General features: G+C 51.2%; 1 protein-coding gene and 1 pseudogene across 3 annotated transcripts in view; one reads left to right on the forward strand and one right to left on the reverse strand.

The window, feature by feature from the left end:
- Nucleotides 1-2,507: 2,507 nt before the first annotated feature.
- LOC136404570 (small nucleolar RNA U3) lies at nucleotides 2,508-2,604 on the forward strand (annotated as a pseudogene).
- A 320-nt stretch (nucleotides 2,605-2,924) lies between these two features.
- Nucleotides 2,925-17,658, reverse strand: part of PRAG1 (PEAK1 related, kinase-activating pseudokinase 1) — a 54,853-nt gene continuing 40,119 nt past the window's right edge. For all 3 annotated transcript variants that reach the window (XM_066380263.1, XM_066380261.1, XM_066380262.1), the window contains exons 5-6: nucleotides 11,225-11,967; nucleotides 2,925-4,466 (exon numbers count right to left, since the gene is read on the reverse strand). In XM_066380263.1, coding sequence (XP_066236360.1) covers nucleotides 3,273-4,466; nucleotides 11,225-11,967 — 1,937 coding nt within the window. In that variant the 3' untranslated portion in view covers nucleotides 2,925-3,272. The remainder of the gene's footprint in view (nucleotides 4,467-11,224; nucleotides 11,968-17,658) is intronic.

The raw sequence follows: 17,658 nt of genomic DNA on the forward strand, positions 1-17,658 counted from the left end.
ACCGTTTATGGGCAAAGCCAACCCATGGAGATGAATGGCTGGCAATCACCATATAGAACAGTGGTGGTCAACCTGGTCCCTACCGCCCACTAGGGGGTGTTCCAGCTTTCATGGTGGGCGGTAGCGGAGCAACCAAAGTATACATAAAAAGATAGATTTAACTAGAGTAAGTTGTTTTATAAAGATTTATTCTGCCAAACTTAGTGAAAATGCAACATAAAGTACTTGGTAAGTAATTATTATTATATGCTTTAACTTGTTGTAACTCTGCTTTATAAATTTTATAAAGTAAAGTTACTTCCCTACTTTATAAATCACCATTAATGTGGAACCGGTGGGCGGTTAGAAAATTTTACTACTAACAGAGATACAAAAGTGGGCGGTAGGTATAAAAAGGTTGACTACCCCTGATATAGAATCTCCTTGATGGAACCAGTGTGAATGCTACCCACTTGGATTTCACCAATGATGGATATAAGAAATGGCTCTACTGCCCTGGCTGGGCAACTCAGCTGGTTGTAGTGTCATCCCACTATGTCAAGGTTGTGGGATTGATTCCTGGTCAGGGCACATACGAGAGTCTACCAGTGAGTCCATAAATAAGTGGAACAGCAAATGGGTGTTTCTCTCTCTTTCTCTCTCCCTTCCACTCTCTTGAAAAATCAGTAAAAGTTAAAGATAGAAAGAAAGAAAAAGAAAAAAATGGTGTTACCTAAAAAAATGTGTTTAAATGAATAACTCCTTGACAAATTCTCTTTAGAACAAAGCATTGGAAATAGGTTTCTTTCCCCTGATGAACTGAACTGTTTCCTAATATTACACAAAGAATTCTGTAACCAGCCATTTTTCTACATTTTCCATGTTGGTGGAAAGCTCAGAGGTATGTTTTATGTTTGATTGCTATCATTCTTTTCAATCAGAATTTATTGCTATTGGGTTTCCCCCCCTATTTTTACTTTTTGGTTCATTTTTGTTCTTCAAAACATTTTCTAGCCTAACCAGGCGGTGGTGCAGTGGATAGTGCATTGGACTGGGATGCGGAGGACCCAGTTTCAAGACCCCGAGGTCACCAGCTTGAGCGTGGGCTCATCTGGTTTGAGCGGGGCTCACCAGCTTGAGCCCAAGGTTGCTGGCTCGAGCAAGGGGTTACTCGGTCTGCTGTAGCCCCCGGTCAAGGCACATGTGAGAAATCAATGAACAACTAGGGAACTGTAACAAAGAGTTGATGTTTCTTATCTCTCTCCCTTCCTGTCTGTCCCTATCTGTCCCTCTCTCTGACTCTCTTTGTCTCTGCCACAAAACAACAACAACAAAAAAATCATTTTCTACAACCTGATTTTTCCCCCTGAAGTGGGTAGCATATAAAAAGATGCAATTAATTCAGAGATTTAAAATGTGCCTCTTGAGACAAGTTTCCAAATGGCACTGCAGTCTCTTGGCAGAGTATTTGTTTCCTCCCTCTGTGTTGTTTATGTACCTGAAGTGAGAATGTCAAGAAAGCAAGACAGCAAATCCAAGGTGGAGGGTTTGCCTGGAAAACTCTCAGGAACAAGCAACTGACAAAAATAGCACCCTCTGAAACTCAGATAGGTACTGTGGAGAATTACGATTTCAGTGTTCAAAGACTCTCTCTTGTACGTGGTTGGAAGCTGGTTTTAGCCAGCTCTTTTCTGAATGCTCAATTTACAATGGAAATAAGCCCTGTACCCCACAGGCCCATTCTTCACCCAGGATGCATGGAAACGTGCATGTGTACCTATGGTCCCAAGCAGGCAGGCAGAGCTTGTAAAAACTCTGACGTTAACATGCAGAACATGCAGAAGGTGACCCAGGACATTTCCTCACCCTGCCTGGTTACTAACCACATTCCCAGATTTTTAGGACAGCCAGTAACATCTTTGCACGTGTTTCAAATTGTCCATAATTATCAACAGAGTGTTAGAAATGAATTAGCTCACAAACTGGAAGATTATCCTTGAGATAAAAATACAAGGGTCTTGGGGGCTGTTTCCCTTCAAACGAGCAATTGTTGACTTTGTGCATGTGTGTCGTTTTGAGGAGGAATGCTCTGCTGCTTCCTCATTCTCTGTGCACCTTACAGGTGTGGCAACAAACATCAGCTGTGGGAGAGAGCAGGGCCAACAAGTCTGTTAAATGTACGAAGTTTTACAACAGGAAACCAGGAGTTTAGAACGAGAGTACTGGTCGGGGCGGGGGAATGGTCGAGTTCTATTTCTGCACTGCGCTGTCGAGTGCAGGAACAGTGAGTGCGCTGTTTGCCCACCGGGACCCCATCCGTTCCTCCCCTTTCTCTGCTCCTGGAGGCTGATCCTGCCCAGGGCAGGTGTTTCATTGGTCTTGGCCTGGAGATGACACATGGAAAACAACGTGAACAAGTGACTGTCCCATGCCAGCCCTTGCTTTTGCCTCATCCTTGCTTTTTCTCTTAACCCCGCCCACACTTTCCTAAGTGGTCCTCCTGTTAAGGTTTTACCTTTGAACCATCTAAGACTATACTTTCAGGGATCATTTCTATAGTTTGTTACCTTTGAACCATCTGCGGTGGATTTCATGTTCAGCCAGCCTGGGACTGACACAAATGGTAACCAGCATTAACGCACTGGAAATGCTTTGGAGCAAGACTGAATTCCCAACCTGCAGGACCACACCAGCGGGTCTGGATTCTTTCTGAGACTTCCAGGTGGGCAGAGAAGCAGGGAAGATTAACGGGCACCGGCAAGGTGGGCTCTAGGGGCCTGCTGTTCAATTTACAAGACCTGTAAAACCAAGGACACGTCGAGTGGTCCCGTCACTGCTTCAGAAGCTTATATCCGCAATATTACCCACCAAAGAGACTAATGTACTTGGGCATTTGGGAATAAAAGAGCTTTGCTCATGACTCAATCAACACTTTTTTAGATGACTTATTTTTATTTTTTTATTAATAACCATTTGAGAGGAAGGTGAAGAGATCACATGGTGGGCAGTGAGGCCGGAATCCAGGCTTCCTTCTGTTGGCGGGACTGTCCTCGGGACCTTGCTCTGAGCTAGAAGTGTGCATAATTGCGGGAGAACTGGGAGAACCCGGGGCGCGGAGGAGACCTGAGTGGGCAGTGGCATCCTCGGCCGTTTATATTTATATACTTTATATATATATGTATATATATTACATCCAAGTCTGTCAGTCATTTGTACCATTTCCCAGGGAGACACGAATGTTTCCGAGGCAGGCAGGGGATGGGGGCAGCTAAAGTGCAGGACTGGGCGCTGTGTCACAGAAGCCGCAGGAGCTTGAGCGACTGTAAGAGGGCCCGGGGCTCCGCAGCGGCCAGGTACTGGCAGCAGAGCCAGTCCTCCAGCTCCACCCCGCGCCGGCGGTCCACCGCCTTCTCGGCGAACTTCATCATCATCAGCGCGCGCTTCATGTCGATCCAGTTGTGCAGCGTGCCGCACAGCGCCTCCTCCGAGCCGCCCTGCTGCTGCACCAGCTCCCGCCGCGGCCCCCACAGCAGGCACTGCAGCACGCGCTTGGCCTCGCCGATGCGGATGCGCCGCACGGGGTCGGCCTCCAGCAGCAGGTGCGCCAGCTGCTGCAGGCCCGGGGAGTAGAGCGACAGCGCGGGCAGCGGCGGCAGGTCCTCCTGCCGGTAGCCCGGCTCCCACTGCTGGGCCCGCTCCTCGAACGGGTTGGGCTGGTGCAGCAGCTCGTAGATGAGGATGCCTGTCTGGAACTCGTCGAACTTGCTGTACTGGGAGGCAGACACGATCTCGGGGGCCAGCCGGGCCTGGCTCTTCTTCTGCTGCAGGTTGGTGGTGCCGCCCGGCTTCTGCTTGGCCTTCAGGAAGTTGCTGATAATGAGCCGGGGTAGGTGCTTCTCCCTGGGCACCCCTTGACAGGCGGGGGCCATCAGGGGGCTGGGGGTGACACTGGCTGGTAGGGTGGCAGAGGGACAGGGAGAGGGCGTAGCAGCAGGGGCAGAGGCCGCGGTGGAGGGAGGGGCGCCCGAGGCTGCAGGGGAGACAGGGGGCGCGGGGGCGGTGGAGGAAGGGCCGGGGGCGGCCTGGGGGGCGCAGTGCACCAGCAGCAGGTTCTCCAGGCACAGGTCTCGGTGGATGACACGATGCTCCTTCAGATGCTCCAGCCCGTTGCAGAGCTGCAGAAGCAGGAAGCACACGCGTCGCTCGTAAGCCTCGGGCTCAGACTGATGGCTGCTGGCCGAGTCCCGCACAAAGTCAGCGGCAGTCTGGTGGGGCACCTCGCGGGTGATGACCACCACGCAGTCCTGCTCCTGGGCAGGGGGGTTAGGCGGCGGGGCAGGCAGAGGGGCCTTGGGCACGTCAGGAGAGGCTAGCATGCTGGAGGGCACCGACGCCACAAAGTGGCCACAGTCCTGCTGGATGTTGAAGTGCACGGGCACCGAAGGGCTGCAGTATGAGGCCATTTTGGGCTCAGGCGTTTTGCAGATCTGTGGGGAAAAGGAGAAGTGAGGTCGTGAGTGGGATCCACCATTCTGTTCAACACGCGAAAAGGTGAACTGCAACCCTTTCCACACACCATACTCACAAATGAACTCAACATGAATCACGTAGACTTAGGTGTGAGAGCCCAAACAGACAAATTCCAGAAGAAAACAGAGGCGAGAATCTCTGAGTTTTTGGGTTGAACAAAGATTTCTGACACCAAATCAAAAGTATGGTCCTTAAATAAAGCATTTGATAAACTTGACCCCATCAAAATTCAAAACTTTTGTGCTTCAAAATATACTTTTAAGAAAATAGAAAGGCAAGTAATAATAGACTGGGAGAAAATATGTGTTAAATGCATACCTGATAAGTGATTTGTAGCCAGAGTTCACGAGAAAAACTCTTGCAACTCAGTAATAGGATAAAGTTGCCAATCAAAAAGTGAGGCAAAGGTTAATAGGCATTTCACCAAAAAAATATGTAAATGACGTGTGCACATGAAAAGATGTTGAAGATCATGAATCATTAGGGAAATGCAAACCAAACCCACAATAAAACACTAGCTGCCGCCCACTGAATGGCTACAAGAAACATGGCAATAGAAGTATCTGTGAGCGTGTGGAGAAATGGGAACACTTTGTAAAGCGGTACAGTCATTTTGGAACACGGTTTGGCAATTTCTTAAGAAGTTAAAACATAGAATTATCACACAACCCAGCAAGACTGGGGTCCCTGAACAACAGCACACAGCGTGGCCTCCTTGTATTGGCAGGAAGACCTCACTCTGCCCATAGTGTGCCCTGGACAAAGTCTCAGTCAGCCCGATCAGAGAGCTGACACAGGCAGTCGCCTCGCTGCCCACGTCTCACATCTGAATCGGCTGCTACCTGACAGGAGATGTGCTTGACTTCTGGGGTGCACCCTTCTGGGGAAGCCTTAGTTAGGGACAGATGCAGGCCCTAAGCCTCTAGGCCTTGGCCACGTTCTCTGAGGTTGCCCTAGTTTCTAGATCCAGGTAAATATGCAATGCCTACTAGCTGGCATCACCTGTACAGCTGCTTTTACTGAAACTGTGATGTGGAAACTGCTATGTGAGTCAGAACACTGAAAGGAAACAGAAAGCTCTCCAGGGTCAGGGAAGCCAAGGGCAAAGGCACCCTCTGAGCCGCAAGAAGGAATAAACAAACAGGTGATCTCATGCTCCTCTGGGGAATTCCCACACCCCGCTCCTTCCCGCCTCTTACACATCTTCTTGGACTAACTACAGCGCCAGCCACCAGAGATCTTCGGCGGCACTAATCCTCACTGGGCACCACAAAACTGGAGTCCTCAGCCAGACACCGTGGGCCTCAAAGTCCCTTTAATTACACTGGAAGGGACTGAGGATGGTCTGTGGTCTCCTCTCGCAAAGGCTATTGTGCAGCCGCAGCCATGCATTATAGAAAGGAAGGATCAACTTGTAATCCCAGGAAGAAAGACACCTCGCACCTACCTAGGAAACATCATCCTGCAAACAATCCCAAAATAACCCTTCGGGCTGCTGTGCGCAGCACTCAGATGGCTACAGCAGCGGTCCTGACGCACCACAATGCTCACAGGTGCTGTTTTTAGAAGTGCCATAGCAAGCACCTTTTCACAGAGATTTATTTATACTGCAGCTATACAAACCTTCCCAGCACGAAACCTGGGATAAAAGAGTTCAGCCTCTCAGCAAGGTAATTGGATGGTGGGGGAGATAACACGTTAATCTAGCAATCTCTCTATTATAGAAGTAGAATAGAAATAAAAAGGGAAGTGCGTATGTCCTAGACCTCGGTTCTGGTTACACCAGCAAACGTGATTTTGGAATATATATCTAAAGGGCATTGTTGACGGCTCTTTCTTATTCTAGCCCACGCAACTGTCTTTACCTTTTCAACGGCCAGCTTCTGGAACACTGCTAAACTAAAGGACATTTTTTCAGGGAGGGTTGCACAGATGGTCCACTGTGTTCGGCCCCGTCTGCTGTGCCATCATCGGTGGGTATGTGGGAAAGCACTGTTGGTGTCGGGGTCACATCCCTCCAGGGAGGCTCCTCCCCCCCCCCCACACACACACAGACACCTACGGAACTCTTGCGCGTGTGCGGCGCCGTGCCCACTCTGCATTCACAGTGTCTTATTAAATCTCACACCACCGGAACAAGTAGATAGGATTACAGAGGAAACTGACGGTCCAAGGGGTTAAATTCTTTGCTCAGGATCTTCCAACCCGGAAGTATTTGAGGAGTCAAAGCATGGGCTTTGGAGTGCAAAAGACCTTGGTTTAAATATAAACACTGCGAATACTGACTAGTTACAATCCAGTGTGGTTACCCGCGGTAGTTGTGTTCCGTGGAATAGCCACAGAACGGCATTAGTGCACACTGAACCACTGCTCCCAGGGGAGAGGCAGTGGGAAGATCTTGCAAGCCTCGGGTTACAGCGTTTTCATCACCTGGGCGATATATAACCTTGCTTTATGTGGGTTTCTGTTTAAAGATGCCTCATTAACAGATACTGTTGATTCATTCACAGGAACTCATGGCCGCCACCGCTGTAGCTCATGCCTGAACGAAGCTGACGGAATAGTCTCCCAAAGGCACACCGCAGCCTCCCTGCACTTAGGAACACCAGACAAGGACCTCAGCGCTCGGCTTGGCCACTTAAACAGTAAACTCATCATCACTAAGCACAAAAATGTGAAGAATGAGGCACTAACTAGACCACAGAAGGGACACTGTTGACAGTGTGAGCTGAAGCAGGCAGAGCGCCCCCTTGTGCTGCCTCACCTGGGAATTTGTATGTTGGCTGACTCAACTCCCCCACCCCTCCCCCCATGCATGTCAGAAATGACCACAAAAAAATGCCACTAGTATTGATTTTGGTTACAAGTAAATATTAGCAGTGAATTCCTGGCACGGAATTCACAAATAATGAGGATTGACTGTATTTATCTCTAAGTCTGCTTTCTCCCCTGTGTATCAAGAGCAGCTGTTGCTCCTTCCCCAGAAGGCCACCGGGAGCATTAAACGACCCAACACAGGTGTGGCTTCCAGCACAGCGCCTAGCTCAGGTGAGCTGTCACCGAGAAAGGTTGCTATGGTGACTGCTCTGGCAGGCTTGGCTATGCCATGCTCAGTGCAGTTCCAGAGCTGGCTCGGAGGTTACTGTACCCACCCGGAGAGAGCGGCTGCCCGGGGCCTGGGACGGGTTTCCAAGGATGCCTTTTCTCAAGGGTATCCAGGCCTGGGCCCAGCAGACACTCCCGGGGAGCCGCTGCCCTCTGCACAGAGATGCAAATGAAGGAGCGGAATAAATGGCAGCTGGGCTGCATGTGGTTCAGAATCAGCGAGCTGGTCCCCGGCTGCACAAACTGCTGGATGGAGGGGAGGGATGGGGACAGATAGGAAGTGGGGGACAGGAGGCTTCCCTTCCATCCCCACCTCCCTCCACCCCCTCATTTCATTTTCAGGGGGTCTGCATTTGGGCTTTGGCTCAAGACCCTCACAACAAACCTTCGATTCAGCTCCAGTTTGAAATGTTCTGTGGAGCCAAGTCTCACTTTAAACTTTGTAGCCTGGGTCTCATTCACAGTTGAATATCAGGGCAAAGTCATGTCTCTTAAATAAAAAAAAGTCCAGCCGGCTCAACACAGGTCCCTAAAATTACTCAACTGGAGCGCTAGTTGACTGAGGAATGATACAGATTTCGAAACCTCACACGCAGCTGCTGATTTTTTTCCTGCCATGGACTCGTGGAGCCGGCTACAGCCCCGGCACTCTCTCTCTCTCTCTCCCCGGCTGCTGCGGATGCCGAGCCCGCGAGCCAGGACCCCGCATCAGTGGGAGCAGGTGCGAGCCTGCCTTTGTTCACCCGACTCGCAACCAGGCCTCCTGCTTCCCAGGCGCAGATGAAACGAGCTTGCTCGGCGACAGACAGGCTTCGGAAGGGAGACCTGCTCCCCCTCCTCGGATTCCAGATGACTGTACTCCGTCTAGACTGCGAAGCTAATGAAGCGGAACAGCTGCACGTGCGAAATGCTGCCCCACGCTCCGCTCCGGTCCCCCATTACCAGGCCCGGCACATGTGCAAGTTGATAGTGTTGTTCCCCAGACTCTAAACATTTCAATCTCTTCTCCCCATTTCCTCTTCAACGGCACAGGGATAATCCTTGAGCGGCCACGTGTCTGGCCAGACCAGATGGGAGCGCCCTAGGCCCCTTTTCCTCCGCGCACCAAGGTTTATCTTCCAGTCTCCCTATGGTTTACATTGCTACTGAAATAAGAAGCATGCTTGCTTTTAACATCCTCTGGGCAAGCTGAATTTTCTGCATTGTTCTTCAGAGGATGTAGCTGATTCTTCATTATCATAGGAGGTTCTAGGATGCAGGCGGCACATCACGATCACTCAGGTGTATACAACCCCAGACCCGGGCAGATCGTGTGCCGGGTGACCCCCCGGTTCTTTGCAGTAGGGTCCCCACCCCACAGGCAAGAGGGACTAAGCCTGTTCCACCAGCTCTTTCCCCCCTCAAAATGGAGACGTCAACAGGCTCCTGACACCGAATGAGCCCGAGGTCTGGGACAAGAGGAGTGAGGATGACCGATGCACTCGAACACGGGAGGGCAGATGCCGAGGGATGACTGACAGCTCCCTTTCTCAGATTCACTGGGACTGACAAAAAATGAACTTCGTAAGGTGCCTCCATCCCCTTGACTTCCAAGTTTCTCAAATCTACGTTCCTTTCATTGGATGGATACAGAGCCCTGGTTCTGGGCTGCGAGTGATAATGGGCTAATCAGGTTCAGCTCCCTGGAGGGTCCACACACTTCTCCCTCCGCTGGATACAGCGCCACCTAATGGGAAGGCGAATGCTGGGATTGTTCCTTTCCTTTTGTAAATCACAGTTGGGGGAGTGGAAGGGAAGGGACTTGACCAATAGTCTCTGCTGGGTTTAGATATAAAGAGGCGACGAAGTTCAGGAAGTCCACAGACTCTCGTTCTGGGTGTTTGTGTTTTTTTTCCGACGAGGGCCTGCCGTCTTGGTCATACTGAAGCGTTTCGGGGCCTTGATTTCCGTACAACAGGATCCTCCTCGTAGCCACCCTCTCCCTAGTTTTTTAATCACAAGGCAGCAAGTAATTATAAATAGTTCCTTGAACATAGAAATCAGCGGTTCCCAATCTATATTTTATGGTGGTGTCACCAATTTCTTAAAAGAAAAAAAAAATCTCAAAGTAAAATTCATTGCAATTTTCCTCGGTAAATAGTTGAAGTCTTAAGAGGAATAATTTCATTAATCAGTAGAAGGCTACTCCACCAAGGCCATTTCCCATTACTATGTACACTTTTACTGCTCCCCACACTATTTACACTTTTTCTAACTGAAAATACAGTATCTTGGGATAGATGATGGCAAAAGGGAGTTCGGGGCTCCCCTCCTCATTCCCAACAAAAGCCTGCATTTATAGAAGGGCCACAGACCCATCAGATATTCAAGGGTCACATGGAAAGACTTGAGACAGTGGCCAAGATCAGAGTGGCCAGACGTGTGTAGATGTTCGACCAAGGGGCTCAGAACCACACCCTGAGAGAGCAGTGGGGTGCGGTAGCCACGGCCCTGGTCCCGAGGCAAAGACTAAAGGACTGTGTTACCTTGGACTAATCACTTAACTTCCCCGAACTTTATTTTTCGTAACTGGCATGATGGTAGCATAGGTTTTGGAGACAAGACAAAGCAGGGTTCAACAAATCCGTTTCAGCCACCAGCTAGCTATGGACAAATTTCTTAATCATTCGAGCTTCAGGTTCCTCATCTGTAAAACCTCTCTATCCTGTGAGGATTCAAGGTCATGTAGTTAATAGTCGTCCATGCTCAATCAATGCTCTTACTCTTACTGTGCAAGACGATGCCAAGGTCTACCTGTCCTTCTGGCTCTATCTGAAGAACAATACCCTAACTGTCCATCTTCTGCACTAGACTGTAAGCTCCACAGGAACTGTGTTCACCTCTCTATTCTCAGACTTGGTCCAAACACCTGGCATACAGTAGGCGCTCAGTAAAAACCCACAGAATAAATGAAGGAACTCTCTGTGGCCTTAAAAAGGCAACTGTTGGCCCTGGCCTGTTGGCTCAGCGGTAGAGCGTCAGCCTGGCGTGCGGGGGACCCGGGTTCGATTCTCGGCCAGGGCACACAGGAGAAGCGCCCATTTGCTCCTCCACCCCCCCTCCTTCCTCTCTGTCTCTCTCTTCCCCTCCCGCAGCCGAGGCTCCATTGGAGCAAAGATGGCCCGGGCACTGGGGATGGCTCCTTGGCCTCTGCCCCAGGCGCTAGAGTGGCTCTGGTCGTGGCAGAGCGACCCCCAAGAGGGGCAGAGTGTCACCCCTGGTGGGCATGCCGGGTGGATCCCGGTCGGGCGCATGCAGGAGTCTGTCTGACTGTCTCTCCCCATTTCCAGCTTCAGAAAAATACAAAAAAAAAAAAAAAAAAAAAGGCAACTGTTTTCTTGATCCAACTAGATCACATAAGTTCCTGCCTCAAAGCCCAGAGTGAATCATCTATTCATGATGCAAATCTCATTGCACCGTGTCCCGTGCCAGGTCGAGAGGAAGATCACTGAGCCATAAGTGTTAAAAGGAACCTTAGGACTCAGCCCTCCTCCTGGAATTGCTCAAGTCACAATTCCGCCAAAGCCGGGGCCAGCTGGTTGTGCTACAGAATAGGAGGGGTGGTACCTACTTTCACAGCGTAGGTGCTGCCCGGGTCCTCGGAGCAGGTGGCACAGTAGTAAATGGCATCTCCCGAGTCACAACAAGGCCTGTTGCAGGTCAGCTTGAAGAGCGACCAGTTGTTCTCATTGAAATGCATCTCCTTCTTCTGGCCACCCATGAAGAGGTCCTCGCACTTGGCCACGAGGCGGACCAGGGACTGGGCGTAGAGCCCCACCAGCTTGGTGTGGGTGCCCTCCTTGCTGCCGATGCTGCTCAGGAGGCTGTGGAGCTGCAGCTGGGTGCTGCCGGTGGAGGCCTGGCTGGCCACGCTCAGCTGGGAGGAGGAGGCCGAGGGCACCCCTTTGCCCTGGGGGCTGCTGCTCCTGCCGCCTGCCAGCCCTCGCGCGGGGACCCACGGGCCGTTGCCTTTGAAAGTCTTCTCCAGAGGCTCAGAAGAGAAGGCATGATGGGGACGGCTCCCGGGGCTCGAGGGGAAGCTGAAGTGGGACTCCTCGTGCGCACTGATGTTAACTTCCGAGTGGCTGAGGTTCAGCTTGGGGCTTGCTGTCCTTGGCTTGGGGGAGCCCTGGGTCCAGAAGAAGCCATCTGGTGAAGAGGCCGCCCGGCTCACTAACTTCTTCTGGGGGAGGGGCGGGGGCTGTAGGGAGCCGCCGTGGGACACGTCCTCAGTGGAGCCCAGAGGGAACGGAACGGGAGCAAAGAGCTTCTTCCCGCTGTTGGTCGGCGAGTGAGTCGGCTCGGATGATGGGCCTGAAAATGAGAAACAGAACCAATCAGGCTGGTGGTCAACGCTCTTCAGTTCCAGGGGCCCCCGTGGGCTTGCACCTACCTATCTATCATGAATCTATGTATCTATCTATCTATTCATCCATCCATCCATCTGTCCATCCATCCATTCCAAAGCAATTCATTTTATTTTTATTTATCTCTTGAAGTGACAATATATGCACAATGAAAAAAGTTTAAGTGCCAAATGGTGTACAGTGCCGACAAAGCCTTCCTTCTACCCTGGCCCTCAGCGCCCACGCCCTCTCATTTAGGAAGCCACAGCGGCAGCTGCTCACCCATCCTCCTAGAGATACTCTGAACAAACCAGCCTGTGCCACGGATACATCCACACGAAGGAGAGCAAGCTTGCTCACTGTCTGGAATACTGCTTTTCTTCACCTGATGTGACATGTTGGAGATATTTCACAGCAGGTGCACAGACCTATCTGGTTCCTTTCACAGCTATCCCATTATATATCAAAATATGAAAATACCATAATTCATTTTTCCAGTCCCCTCTTGGTGGACACTGAGGTTGCTTCTGATATTTTGCAAACAACGTTGCAACAGCAACCACAAACCGGAACGTGTGTAGTTTGGCTGGTTTTGTTAATAAGTCAAGTTTATAGAGGGCACCTGCAGAAAAATTCTCCTTTACTGTGTAGTTCAATGAGTTTTGACAAACACTTATTGATTTTATTAAAGAAAAAACAGATCTTCAGGGAAAGCGAGTCTTTCCTGAGTCCAGCCGTCCCAGAGTGGGCCCATGGACACCGATTCTGATTGGGGAAGGTTCCCCGTGGCGACAGGTCTCCACAGAGCATGGGGACATTCAGAAACATTCCTGGATGATGAGGGGAAGAGCTAATCTAAACAGGACGGAGACCGCACTTCACTCTCTGTATCAGTGTATAAAATGGAGGTTTTAAAGGAAAACAAGAAGTCAGGTAATAAAATAGGTGAGAAAAAGTTATGGGTATTGGAAACAGGAAAGGGCAAATTGAAATACTCATTTCTTTCATTCTAAGAACTGACTGGAAGATGTCCCTATTATTTTAATAACAGCTGTTAGGATAAAGGAAAAACATTGACTGTATTCATAGGTTGGAAATGTATCCTATAACCCCGAAGGTTAAACTGTGAAAGAAGCATGGGTCTTAGATGCAAGGGAATCGGTACTTCTGTGACGCACCCGTCATTTCGGCCCCTGCAGGGCAGGGCAGGGCAGGGCAGGGCAGGGCATGGCAGGGCAGCGCAGGGCAGGGCAGGGCAGGGCAGGGCAGGGCAGGGCATGGCAGGGCAGGGCAGGGCAGGGCAGGGCAGGGCAGGGCATGGCATACGGTGCTGCTCCACTCGTGCCTCAGCGGAACGGCGAGAGAGGAGGCACAACAGACACATAGGTCCGCAGCGCGTGGCGAGAGGCCCTCAAGGAAGCGAACTGTCTGTTTTGTGTCACCTCACTCAGAGGTACATGGCCTCTTAGAGCTGCTCCTGAAGCGTTAATAACCCTGCATGCCCAGATGGAGTCCCTGTCTGCTTTCTCCAACCCAAACGGGGACGGAATGGGCCCCAAAGGACAAGTACGGGCATCAAGCCCCTCAGACCAACACGGGGCCTCCTCACTTGGGACGCTCCCTACAGAGGAAGGACCCTCTTAGGTGAATGACCACATCCTTAGTGCTCACTGTAAGGCCAGTATCCACGGCCACCATCACAGCCGCCTGGCCCATGCAGGAGCGCATTAGATTCAGACAGATGGTAATGAAACAATGGAGCCAAGAACTGGTGGGCCATTACCTTTAATCCTAGCTTGCACCCAGTGGGCAAGTAAAAACACACACTGGGCTCCAAAACCCACTCATTCAGCACTCACAAAGCTACTGACTTATCCGAGTTTCCTAGAATCAAAGGTTTCTACCTCACCAGCCTTATTTACCTCTGTTCCCCATCTCCTTCTCTCTGCACAAACTGGCTTCTTCTTCAACACTCCACCATCTTGGCTGCTTCTCCTGGTCTCCTCCATGTGGCCTTTCTCTGCTCTCTTCTCTAATGCTAATCTCAGGAACCGAGAGAACAAGCTCCCAGTCTGCCCCACTTTACAGTTAGAAATCCAAACCTTTAATCCAATATACAAACAAGGAAGTCTCTGATACAAAGTCACTTATCTGAGGCATGATGGGATTGCACCACCCCACATCAAAAAGGGTGGGAAAGGCTTAGTCCCAAAACCAAATCCCAGACTACAAGAATCCTGCCTGCCCACAGCCCACCCCCAACATACATTAATATGCACGTGGGCAGTGCCATCTTTAACAAAGTGAGCATAATATATTTTATCTGCCCAACACTCACCTTGCCCGGGGCACGGTGGGTGCTGACATCTATGCCCCAGCCGCACGGCCACTGGACACACACTGAGGGTGTGTGACAGCAGGGGCCTCCTGCTCAGTACACCCAGAATGCCAAGCTCACAGGAGGACACAGCCAGCACACACAGCGTATAGAACAGCGAGGGCTGGGAACCGACAGGTCTGTGCCCGGAGAAGCCCCGTGCAGGGGAGGTGGCTGGCAGGACCCACTCTCATGGCGCCATCCCGGGCCCTGCAACCCGCCAGCAGCCTCAGGAGGAAGCGTGACGCTTCCCACGCTCCTACACCTGCAGGAGGCTGCCACTCCTGCTTCCTGGTGGCTTATCCAGAGCGCAGAAAGTTCCCCTACCTACCTGGCCCCACAGGCTACTAGTGGGCGGGGCATCTGCAGCAAGGCCGAGGCAGTGGGATGTTTAGCCCTTCCCAGAGGCCCGGGTTCATTATAAGTCAAGCAGCAGGGGCGCAGAGGGCAGTCCTATGCGCCTCCTCCCCGCCATGGTCAGAATGGGGGCACACGAAGGCAGCCAGCTTCCTGGGGGTGGGGGTGGGGGACCTATCCTGGTGGATCGAGCAGGCTGACGCCCGGAGTCTATAGGGCCCCCACCCCAGGCTTCCCAGGAAGAAGCTTTTCTTCCCCAAAAGGCTTGGTCAGCAATGGGAACAGATGAAGGCTGGGTGGTGAGTCACTTCCTTCCTCCTCCTCGAAGCACAGGCTGAGAGAGGGGGAGGATCACTTACTAGCTCCTAGGCTACAAAAGGGAGGAGCAGGAACTCTCAAAGGACACGAAGAAGCCTACGCTGCCAAGCACCCAGGTGGCGAACGTGCGGGCGGCCCTGCCTTTCTGCATTCCAGAGAGCAGAAGCCGGCCCCACTGGGCTGCTGGCCTCTCCGTTTATTTATTATCGAGACGCGGAAGATGGGGGAGAAGGAGAGAGAGTGGGGTGTGATGAGCATCCCTGATAAAGGCATGGATCAGAGAGCTCCCAGCGACAGGGACAGCTGCCTCTGGTCAGGACCTCCGCTTCCCAGTCCAGAGGCTGGGGCGTTCTGACAAAGCAGTTCCTGATCCTCTGTGAGCCTTGTGCTTATTTTTTCTCCCAATCGTATCAGTGTTTCCGCTTTGCCTTCCTTGTAAGGTTCCCCCCAATGCCTCCAACACAGCCCTCTCTGCTCTGCTCTGAGGGATGAACCCATAACCAGCGGTCGACCTCCCTGGTCAAGTTTCCTTGTTTAAAAACTGACCGGAGGGCATCATGGTTCATGCCCCTCCCAGCACTAATAGTCTATAATTTCAGCCGCTCCCTCCATTTTCGACTTCTCCAAACATGGATTTTGTCTCAAAGCTGCTCCTGAAATAAAATACCTCTCGGCAGATGGTTATGCTGCTCCAACCTTTTCACGCCCCCTAGCTCTTCCCACAGCTGCCGATGGTGAACTTCCCAATCCATAACGACAGCAAGAACCTTAGAATAAAAATCTGTGCACTTTTATTCCACAGACTACCAAAGAAAATCGAGCGGTTCTGCTTCAGAATGAGAAGATGACCCGTGTGTTCAGGCAGTGGGAAGGAAATGACTTCCCCCAGCTTTCCTGGGGACGGTGGGGACTGTGCTGGTCAGTGGCTTTGGTCAGACCCATATCCCATAACCTCTTGCAAGGAGTCCTGGGTATTAGGAGGCATGGCCTCAAGGATCAGAGCATGGGCTGGTTCGTTTTCCTTTATTTCTTAGATGTATGTGTTTATCACCCAACAATCCCCGCATGAAGCCCATACTACTTAGAAGAGGCACTGCAGAAGGACTCTCCTCCACCACGCACTTCCCCAGCGGGTGTCAAGGACTACTTACAGGGACCTCACAGGGTGAAGTGCTCACAGCTCCTGTGAAGTGTGCACTTGACCCGTCCAACGGGGCATTCCGTAGGCAGATTGTGCTTTGTGTAGCCAGAAAGAAAGCCCTGCCTAGTTCTCTAACAGGCACACCACCTTCCGACCTGAGGCATCCCTCAGAACCTGTGGGTCCGTGAAGCTGTTCTCCAGAACGTGGAACAAGAGTGGGCAGAAGAGCAGAATGCGCTGACAGCCCCCAGTCACCTTAGGACCGTATGACACTTCCGTTGTGAATATTCTTAGGGCTACTCTGAAACAGATGCCAACATGCGGCCTTTCTCGATGAAACTGATCTCTCCATCACAAGTCAAGCAGGAGCTGTCTTCTGTGGGACCGGGGCGCCCCAACAGACCCACGCTGACTGTCATTTTCTTACTCTGACGTGGGCAGCCGCCTCCCAATTGCGGCAGCTAGGTCCTTACTATTTGCAGAGCTGCCACACTCTGCACTTAGAAGAGCCAAAAAGCAGAGGGAACACATATGCTTTGACACTCAAAATAGTTTTAGAGTTTGCAGGCAAACCACTGGTTCAGAAAACTGTGCCTAAAGACATCCTGAGCAACTTGGGTCAACAGCCCATATTCAATGGACTCAGTCCAGTGGCCCAGGAGACGAATTCAAACAGGTGTACCTCCAGAGGCTGCGGTTCGGCCCCAGACCACCGTGATGCAGCGAGAATGGCAATAGAGGGAGCTGTCATCTTTGTGCAGGTGGAGGGTCTGGCCTTCCCTTTGTAAGAAACGCAACATCTTGAAGCACAATAAAGTGAAACGCTGTCTGTCTACATCCCGGCGGTATTCTGCTGGCGTGAGATCACTCCATTTCCAAACCCTGGCTTATAATTAAGGTATATACAAGGGGTGAGAATGGAAAATACTTTTCTGGGAAGTCTGCCTACATCACAGTTACACCAATGCAGGTTTTAAAAAATGATTCTGCATGCTAATTGGGCCAAAGCTCCAAATCCCAGCTCCTAAGTTTTCCTCCGAATTCCCAATTCTGCATGTCAAGCCAGTAGTGACAACAGAGAACAACACCTGTGCAGCTTGAGGGCGTGTGCTTCCCGGGAGTGCTTCCAGTGGGAAACTACACATCACACATGGTGCGCTGGGTGGGATTTTAAAAGGACCCAATGGAGGGGACACCAGTCAGTGCTATGGTATTTAGAGAGAAGTCAGGGTTTCAACGATCAGGAAAAAGAGCTTAACCCCTGTGCAGAAACACAAGCCAAACGCTCAAACCTAGTAGTTTTGTGAGGTTTGCCTTATTATAGAGTCCTTTTCTTGCTGGGTTTTAATAGGCACTTTCATTGTTCTCTGCAGACAAAATGAGAGCTAAGCTCGAGGAGGAAGTGGTCAGTCCAGTTTTGAGCCGTATGAATGAACACTGTCAGGCTCCTTGGGCCCACAGCTCTG

This window comes from Saccopteryx leptura, chromosome 4 (genome assembly GCF_036850995.1).
Source record: "Saccopteryx leptura isolate mSacLep1 chromosome 4, mSacLep1_pri_phased_curated, whole genome shotgun sequence".
In the NCBI taxonomy this organism is placed as follows: Eukaryota; Metazoa; Chordata; class Mammalia; order Chiroptera; family Emballonuridae; genus Saccopteryx; species Saccopteryx leptura.